The sequence below is a fragment of the Geotrypetes seraphini genome, chromosome 13 (genome assembly GCF_902459505.1).
Source record: "Geotrypetes seraphini chromosome 13, aGeoSer1.1, whole genome shotgun sequence".
Lineage (NCBI taxonomy): Eukaryota > Metazoa > Chordata > Amphibia > Gymnophiona > Dermophiidae > Geotrypetes > Geotrypetes seraphini.
The window spans coordinates 18,382,838-18,392,896 of record NC_047096.1 but is presented as its reverse complement, the minus strand read 5'-3'; the positions used below and the strand labels follow the sequence as shown (position 1 = coordinate 18,392,896).

Here is a 10,059-nt window from a genome sequence, read left to right as displayed (position 1 = left end):
AGAAGAATTTGTTCAGAGATGTTTGGGGGTGGCATAGAAGAAAAACTGTGCACTGGTATGCTAATCTTTGTTTTGAATTTAAAAAAAGAAAGAAATCCAGGTGGAAATAAAGAAGTAGATAAGAAAACAGATAAATGGGGCGGGGCATGGTGGGGCGAGGGCGGGGCAGGGCCAGGGGGGCCCAGTGTACTTGGGTGCTTAGGGGCCTCGAAGAATTAATCCTGTCCTGCTTCTAGTATCATATGGACGCCCAACCCATCCCTCCACGCGTCCCCATTATTCTTCTAGGTTATATCACAGTAACCGCTTGCTTCAGTCTTTTGGAGCAAGGTGGCCAATAACTTCTGAGACTCAGACAGTACTTCCATCGCTAATTTAAACTTTATTTCTTCTTTTCCAGTACATACATTTGTTCCAGTATTTGCCACATAATGGTGGAGCTAGAATCTTTGGTCTTGCAAACAGTAATAAAATATTTTATCAGGGTTCTATCACTTTACATCAGCTCCACTAGAAAATGTAATCAAAGGCAGGATATGTGCGGGCCTCCCAGCTCACACTGTTTCCCTTTTCAATGTCAGGATCATTTTTTTCTCCCTAGTTTTCAGTATAATACAATTGTCATATATCTTCAAGATAATATTTGAGAATTAAAAATGGGCAAGTTCAACGGACAAAAGATAAGCATCTAGACAGAATACAAAACAAACATTATTAACACTGGGGAGTCTGTCACAATCCTCCCCCCCCCAAAAAAAAAAAAAAAGAAGTGTAAATCCCATTGGCAGAGGCTACCACAATATCTTCAATTAGAGGAGGGAGCATAGAGTGATAGCCTGGGCCTTCCAAAGCCATTTTCATCTCTCAAAGGCAGTTAAATGACCAGGAGATGTCAGGTTTTCTGTGCATCTCTGAGCTCTTTTACAGCGTCAGAGATGTCAAGTTATCCAGTTCTCAGCTGGTGATTGTGAGACACTCCTAGTCTTAAACTTGCATCCCAAAGCAGCGTGGGATTTGTAGTTCCTGATCCTACACATTGAAATCAGTGCTGCAAGTCCCTTAATGCACCAGAAAGGGGGTGATCAGAAATCCAGGACTGTCCCGACATCTCCAGCCTGGACCTGGGTAATTGGCATCTCTGCAGCATCTTTGTGGATAATTCTTACACTGGTCAAATAAAGTGTTCCTGTCATAGTATGTACAAAACTAACCCAGTTGGAGAAATTGCCCCCACATAAAATCCAGGACTGAAATGGCTGCTGGCACCCTGTGTGGCATTAGTTTTCATATGTTTATTGTGCTTAAGCTAGTCTTTCTTCCCACAGTCCCATGCTTTCTTGTTCCAGCCCTCTCTAGTGTCAGGGTGCACTGGACTGGGGCACAGAGCTCCAGGAGTCCCATTGTCCTTTGTCAGGGCAGCCCAGGTGAGCCCTACACAGCTCACAAGTCATGGCCCTTCTTTCTCCTGCTATGACCCAATCAATCAGATTGCTGGACAGTTCCTGGCACTGCTCCTTCCCACCTGTTTGGACTGAAATACATTAGGTCCCCTGAGATTTTCCCTTTTCTGGAGGACTCAGGGACTTTGAGAACTGATGATGAGCATGAGGCCTCAGTAGCCCTGTAAGCTTCAAATTCATTATCTCCAGAAAGGTTCTTTATTGGTTTATTTTAAGGTGTTTTCACCAACGAATCACTAGTTGAGATGCATAGAAAGGCAGCTGAGAAAATCCTGCAAGAGTCTGCCTTCGTACAAACCTTACAGCAAATAGGAACAGACCAGACTGAGATCCAACAGCAACAGTCCCCAAGAGACATTACAGCCGTGCAACGGCAGTCACTGAGGCACGGCAGCAGTACAAGAACTCTCAGTGAGGGACATTAGAGTGATACAAGAGCAATCATGAGAGAAACATTGGCAGTCCAAAAACAGTCACCAAGAAACACAGCAGCAGTACAAGGGCTGTCAATGGGAGACATTACAGTTATGATATAAGAGCAGTCACTCGGGGAAACTTGGAACAGAGATGAACAGTCACTGAGAGTGACTAAGGCAGTATAAGAGCAGTCACTTTGGCAGTATAAAGGCAGTCATCGCAATTCATGGATAGGCTTCTCATACCCTATGCTTCAAAGGGATCGCTGAGATCTAATACTCAGCATCTGCTGACTATTCCCTCTTTACGCCATATTAATACAATGCGTTCTACAATTTTTTCAGTGATCGCACCCTCACTATGGAGCGCAATGCCAATCCACCTACGGGAAGAAACCATATTAAACCACTTTAAATTAAATCTAAAAACCTTTTTTTTTAATTAGGGACGCTTTTGATGTATAACCATCCAATTTCATGACGCTCAGTTCACAACCGTCCTTCACCTGAATCACTCCTACAGATGGGTTCCCATGACTGTGTACTCTTCAGTTGCCGTTGCGCTGAATTGTGTTGCGCACAATTGTGTTTGCGCGCTACTGTCTTAGCGCTGAGTTGTCCGCGCGTGATTATCTTGCGCGGTTTTGACCTGTCACCATTCTATAATTTGATGTAGTTCTACCCCCCCTCCCTTTTGTCTCAGTATGTCTGTTCAGTTATATTTTATGTAATACTTTTTTTAAAAAAAATTATATATACTCCACTTAGAAATTCAATAGGCGGATAAACAAATTTTGAAACTAAGAGCAGTAGTGCAAGGTCTGTGAGTGAGAGATGTTACAGTGGTACATAGACAGTCAGTGACTGAAAATTTTGCCAGTACAAAGAGCAGTCAATGAAAGACATTACAGTTGTATAAAGGTGGTCACTCAGGAGTACAGGAACAGACAGGCAGTGACTAAAGAATTCAACATGGCAGTATACAAACATTCTCTGAGAGACATTGCCACAGTACGAGGGAAGTCGCTGATCAATCCAGAACAGAATTAATCTGGTTTCAGGGTGTAACCTCTAAACTCCTCAGGATCATGTATGGATAGAAAGTGAGTACTGAACATATTTTATTCTTGCCCTCTGTCAAACAAAAAATATTTTTACTAAATAAAGTTAAACCCTCATTCACGTATGCTCTTTTGATCCTTCCCATCCGTCTATACAGATGTTCATAATCCCCCACTGAGCTGAGAAATGTCAGCAGTGATGTGAAAAACACTGCTTCACACTTGCTTCTCTTCAGGAGACTCAGGAGTCGGTCCTCACCACCTACTGGTATTTCTCAGTTCTGTGTCCTTTCCTAATTCTTTAATTTTTGTTTTGTTTTTACTCTTTCCCTCTTTTAAAGAAAGGTTTACGTGTGATGGGCTCAGCCTGGTAAAATTAAGGCTAATTTTAATGGAATCCTTCTAAGATTATTTCACTGGGGCCTCCTTTGACCATTACTGATATGAACTTTGTCTGAAAACGCAGCCAGTCTGTGGTCTTGCCTTGTGTACAGTTATTTTTTCTTGGGGCAGGGCAAGGTCACTAGAACATGGAAGCAGGCACACCTCCCTTCAGGGGGTCCTTCATGGCAGCAGAGTCCTGAGAGGAAAAAAGACCCCTTAGGAGACCTCTTCAGTCCTCAGCTGCCTCCCTATTTCTTTATCTTTTGAAAACTGGCTACGCTTTGAGCATGAAAACCTTGTGCGCCCAGTCATGCTGTGTGGCAGCAACGGAAATGCTAAGCCCAGTCAGACCTGGAAAACTTCAGCAAGACCACTTAAGACAATGCTGAAGAATTCCTGGTTTCTGCAGGAACACCACTGAAGTTCCATTCCTTTCTATGGAGCTTCCCATAGGTTCACTAAGGGCTCCTTTTACTAAGGGGCGCTAGCGGTTTTAGTACGCTACGCGGCTAGAACTAACGCAAGCTGAATACTGGCGTTAGCTTCTAGCGCATGGGGCCACTTAGCGTGCGCTATTCCACGTGTTAATGCCCTAACGCAGCTTAGTAAAAGGAGCCCTAAGACTTTCTAGCTGACTAAGATATTCCATAGATTCCTCTGAATTCATTTCTCCCATCATTGCTCACCAGTCCTCTGCTTCCTCCTCTCTCTCGGGCTGCTGGACAGAAAGGACGATTACAATTAATGCACATGCTTCGGTTTCAAGATTAACTTAAGTTACTAGATTTAAAAGCCATTCTATTCACTATACTTTGGTAGCTGTTTGCTTGCCGCTCATATTCTCTTTCCTTCACATTAAGGCATTCCTTGTTGCTGAGGCCTATCGGGTAGACTCTTGGGATTCTCATGTTACACAATCCAAGACTCTCTTCCTTAAAGCTCTGATTCTCATTTTTTTTGTTCTTGTTGGATTGTGGCTGGGGTCCCACGGCCTCCCCTTAGGTCAGTCCTTTGCTGCTGCTGCCCCCCCCCCCCCTCAGCCGGCAGTGCCTCAGACGGGGTGTACAAACTGGTAGACCAGGCGCTGAGAGATGTCTGGTTTCCGGATGATCCCCTTCTTGTAGTACTGCCGAATGGAGCGGCTCAGCTTGTCGTAGTTCATGGCTGGGCGGTTCTTCCGGATGCCCCACAGTCGAGCTACCTGAGCAGAATCCTCAATCTTGAAGATACCTAGGAGAGAAACCACGGAGAGAGAGATCAGAGGGGTCTTGGGCAAAAAAAATTATAGTCCAGAGATGTCAACAGGATAGTCTTCATTTATGCTACTTTCAGGAAGAGTACATTACATTACATTACATTAGGGATTTCTATTCCGCCTGTGCCTTGCGGTTCTAGGCGGATTACATTATAGAAGATATCTGGACATTTCCAGTAGAATTACATTTCAGGATAGGAGTATATTACAGTAACAGTAAAGAGTTATGATACTTCAAGTTCACAGAAGATAATACTTGTCACATAAGTTATTACATATAACAGAAGATAGTGTATTTTGCAGAGGTAATACATGGCAACTCGATCGTTTAAATCGGGTGTAAAGTAGAAGAGTTACATTACATTTTAGGTCACAGACAAAGAGATAGTATAGATGGGTGTTTCCGAAGTTGTTGGTTGGGAACTCATTGGGTGGTGGTTAGAGTGATGGGAGATATTTTTTGAACAGTAGTGTTTTTATTTCTTTGCGGAACTCTTTTATGTCTGTTGTTTTGGTCAGTAATTTTGAGATGTCAGAGTCTATTTTAGCTGCCTGTGTCCCCAGGAGGTTGTCGTATAGTTTCTTACGACAAGTTCCGTTGAGTGGTGGATAGGTGAAAAGGTTCTGTGTTCTCCTTCTTCTTGGTGGTTGATAGTGATGGAAACGATTAATTAGGTAATTGGGTGCCGTGCCATGGGTTACTTTGAAAATGAGACAGTAGAGTTTGAATTGTGTTCTTGCTTTTATTGGTAGCCAGTGTCTGTCATAATGCTGTGGCAGTGTCTATTATAACTTCTTTGAGCATGAAATTCTACATAATGTCTACTTCTTGGCTTCTGGATCTTTACCACATCCTGTTTGGGTCTTATTCTTAGGTCTCCTTTATTTGTTTATATTTTTCTTTCATGCTAATAGAGTTAATTCTGGGGGAAAGACAAAGGAACTTTTTTTTCAGATTTTATTACAGCCATATTGACTGTTTCATAAATTCTCTTTCCACAATTCCCCTTGTCAGCGGTCTGATTGTGTGCATGCTTTAGAATCAATGGTTCCCAACCCTGTCCTGGAGGACCACTAGCCAAGTCGGATTTTTGGGATAGCCCTAATGAATATGGATGAGAGAGATCTGCATATAATGGAGGTGCCAGGCATGCAAATCTGCTCCATGCATATTCATTGGGGCTATCCTGAAAACCCAACTGACCTGGTGGGAACCAGTGCTTTAAATGAATCAGTGGAGCTCCTTCCACAAGTCCACTTGTTGGCTGTCTGTGTTATGTATGTACTTTAGATCTATCAATGGACCTCTGAGCACAACACTAGCCTGATTTGCTGAATAACAGGAAAAGGTTAAGTATAAAGAGCTTTCAAAACTTCTTCAAGAAAAAATGCAAGATCAGACAAAAACTGGGGTTAATTTAACTGCCATTTAATGTCATTATTGGAAAGAGAATGGCATTACCATGGGTACGTCTTGTCATGGGACATCCAGTAGTCTATAATGAGCTCTGAAGGCTTTCTGGAATATGTATATGCACAGTTGCCAGGTTTCTATAGGTGGTAGAGAAGCTGCTGCCTTCATCCCAAGATAATTCACTTCTTCCAATGCTTTTGAACAGGAAAGGGAACTGACCCTCTTATTCCAGGACGTAATGTTTTATAATTCAAGAAGGCCCTTTTTCAAGAAGATTGCCCCCCCCCAAAAAAAAAATCAACCCCATAAATATTGTAGAGAGCTAAATAAAAATAATGAATATATCTATCTATCTATATATATATCTATATATCAGTGGTCTCAAAGTCCCTCTTTGAGGGCCACAATCCAGTAGGGTTTTCAGGATTTCCCCAATGAATATGCATGAGATATATGTGCATGCACTGCTTTCAGTGCATATTCATTGGGGAAATTCTGAAAACCCGACTGGATTGCGGCCCTCAAGGAGGGACTTTGAGACCCCTGATATATAGATATATGTATATATGGCACTCATCTTTCAGTTATTCCCATTCCTTCTTTACCATTGATGGCTTATTTAAAAGAGGTGTTGGCATCCTATGAAACTCATCACAACATCTTCTTCAGTTGCCAAGTAAAATCAGACTAGTATCTACCTTGAATTATATTTTTGGGTTATATGGGTCCTAAAGTATGGAATGAGATTCCCATAAACTTTAGAGTGATTCGCCATCATTCGTTAAAAAAAAACTATTTAAAAACGTGGATTTTGCAGAGTTGTTTTAACTGATGAATTTTATAATCTTTTATATAAGATATGTAAAAGTAGGTACATATTCATCCATATTTGCATACATTATTGTAATTTTGTATATATTTATGTTGTGTTAGTTTTATATGGTAGTACAGTAAGATTTTGGGTTTTTTTTTTTTGTGGACTCGCATGTTCCACCATAAATGTAGTGGTTAGAGTGGCTTATGGGACTGGGTCCTCCTCTCTATGGCTCACTAGCCCATCCCCCAGACTACTTAAGCCACCTCTGTGCAGCTCTACTAGGTTTTCTTATGCCAAGTGCTGATGTTCCGGATGCAGATATGTATGGTTTTATTCTGAACTTTGTGAGTGTGTGACAGAGTCAGTGAACTCGGGGGGGGGGGGGGGAGGGGGTCTTTACTTTGCCTTGATTTTATAAAATCTATCTAGAATCACGCTTAGTGTCACCTTCTTCAAGCCAAGTACCCCAATTCTAATAAATATCAACCGAGTACCCCTGCCCAAGCTCTGCCCCAGACCCTGCCCTCATAATAATAGTACCAGTGGGCTGGTAGGGATGAATGTCACTTGCACACACTGGTCAGCCGTGTCATTGCCCTGAATGGGAAGATGTTTGGCAGCTCTCCCTCGGATTATTAAAATCCAGAGTTGCCTCGACTAAAAAAAAAAAAGACTGAGCTAAGTGTTTTCTTCTTGTGCCACATTAACTGGAAGCAGTTAATTTGCTTTATGAGGTATTTGTGACAAGAGCTGGGAACTGTAACTGATATTTTTTTGGAAAGGCTGTTGTGGCACTGTCCTCTCCCATCTCCTCTCCCATCTTTGCACCTGTGCCATCAGTGCTTTGGAATCCAGCCTGGCAGGAAGGAATCCTCTATCCAAGTCCAAGCCCTGGGGCACGGGCTTAACTGCTTCCTGATGAGCTGTTCCTATGTTTGCATTTTCAAATTAATGTAACAAACATTTCCATTCTTACCACAAAGAGGCGTTCCCCTGACTGGGGTGCCTTCAAAGGGAAAGAGATTTCGAGAGAGAACATAAGAGGCCCATGGCAGGAGGACCCGGGAGATTGGATGAACTGGAAGAGAGTCTGTGTTATGGTGGAAGCACTGGAGTCAGAAGGATGAAGACAGCCTCGTTCCAGTGTAGGACAAAGGGAACCCTGCAGGGAGCATTGGGGAGAGGGAGCAGAAGTGTAGCCCGGTTTTGATGTCAGGGGGGAGCAGAACTTTTATAAAATAGGCCTCAGTATGAAGCTGAAGGAGTGAGCCATAGAGGCGCCATTTTATTCAAAATCTATTTGGGGGAGCAGTTGCTCCCCTTGCACTCCACCTAACTAAGTCTCTGGGGGGGGGGGGGCAGGTGTGTGGGGGGACAGCAGTAAGCTCTGGATGGAAGAGAAACATCTTTTCTGGTATGGGACAGAGAGAGTACTACATGAGAAAAAGTGAGTTGTGAGCCAGGAGTTTTAGTTTGTCTGAGATCTTGTAGTGCAAATTGCAGGATTCCATATACCAGGAAACACGAGAAATACTGCTGCTTGCTCAAATGAAGCTCTGGATAAATTGAGTCAAGCTCCTGGAAATGAAATAAAAAACCAGAGAGAATCCCACTGCAAAAGGCGCTTCGGCCTCATTTACACAATGTTTTAAGCTAAGAAACAGAATAGAGAAATATTTCATGAGCAAGAAAACACAAAGAAGGGCTGAATTACCAAATATTAAGGGACTGAGGTAGGTACCTGGAGCTTGAAGATTACTGTGCTGCTACAGCTCATGGGTTTAACACTTGTGATAATTTTGGCCCTTTTATGTATCTGTTACAATAGGTCCAATGTTTGCTATCCTGCACGGAAGAAGGGGATCAATACAGGGGAGGAATGAGTGACAGCTTTGATTTCCCATTTAAGCCCCACAGTGACCAAAATCAAAAATAATATCATTCTTAGAAAATTATTCTTAGTGACAACAGCACAGTCCTTGAAAACATATTTTTTACCTTTCTCTTTATTGAGCCAACGGATGAAGCGTCCATAGCTATGAGGCTTCAGTAAAAGTTCCTTTAGGAACTGCCATAGATGAATCGGCTGCCCTGAGCAGGAAGAGTCAGCTTCACTGTCCGTCCAGTTCTCATCATTTCCTGAAAAAGAAGGAAACCAAACAGTCAGCCAGAAAAGGACTGTGGAAAATTTCAGCAAACCACATCTGTGGTATTCTTTCTCCCTTCTCCAGTAAGTTCCGTACAGTATTCACACTTGAGAAAAAAAAAGACTACTAAAATAATCCAAGGCCTAAAACGGAAACTCTACAGTGTTTTCTGATGTTGCCAAGAAGACACAATCTAGGAGAAAACAGTTCCTTCAGCTAAAACCTAAGGTTTTGGCTGTGGGAGCTACTTCTTCCTTAGATTCCCCTGTAAATGTTTAGTTTCCTTTGGGAATAATAGATACGTATTTGTGGATCCATCTCAATTGGAGTTATTTCTGAAAGATAAACCTGTGTTAGAGAAAGATTTAGAAATTAATGTGTTGGTTCAAGATAAAAAGTGATTAAAAAGTTTATTGCTTGACCTGAATGAATATTTTGAGTTGGTTTTTTTTTTTTTCCTATTCTATTTTCATAGTCCTCTTATGAAACGGACGTAGACTATATGATGATTTAAGAATTTATTTCCTTTCCTTTTCTTGTGTTTTTTTTAATGTTTCTTAAATTTATTTTCTTGTAATTTGTTATTAATGTAACAAATGTAAATTAATAAAGAAATAAAAAAAAAGAAATCAAAATGTACTTCTGGAGCAAACTGAATCAATCTGAGTAATTCGTCAGTAAACGGAATTTTTTATAGTTACATGCCATACATCAATGAGCCCACACAACGAAGGAGTCGTGTGGACAAGATGTCAAAAGATAAGTCAGGGGTGTATAGTTCAAAAACAACTTTATTGATGAATAGCTCAAAGACTCGACACTGGCAGTGTTTCGGCATATTCTTCAATAAAGTTGTTTTTGAACTATACACCCCTGGCTGATCTTTTGACATCTTGTCCTCATGACTCCTTCATTGTGTGTTCTCGTCTCGTCATTGAGGCCTGTCCTTGGCTTCCGATTCAGTGCTGATACATCAATGAGCCAACAACAGCCTCACTGATTTTGGTGGCTGTATGAATTATGACAGAATTTTGGACTTTTCTAGGCCTTGTCTTCCTCCTTTTTGTCTCTTGACATTACACCCAGAGCTGGTGGAGATCAACAA

General features: G+C 41.8%; 1 protein-coding gene across 3 annotated transcripts in view; it reads right to left on the bottom strand.

Annotated features, from left to right (window-relative positions):
- Positions 1–362: 362 nt before the first annotated feature.
- Positions 363–10,059, bottom strand: part of SPDEF (SAM pointed domain containing ETS transcription factor) — an 89,592-nt gene continuing 79,895 nt past the window's right edge. For all 3 annotated transcript variants that reach the window (XM_033919409.1, XM_033919408.1, XM_033919410.1), the window contains exons 5-6: positions 8,806–8,946; positions 363–4,551 (exon numbers count right to left, since the gene is read on the bottom strand). In XM_033919409.1, coding sequence (XP_033775300.1) covers positions 4,373–4,551; positions 8,806–8,946 — 320 coding nt within the window. In that variant the 3' untranslated portion in view covers positions 363–4,372. The remainder of the gene's footprint in view (positions 4,552–8,805; positions 8,947–10,059) is intronic.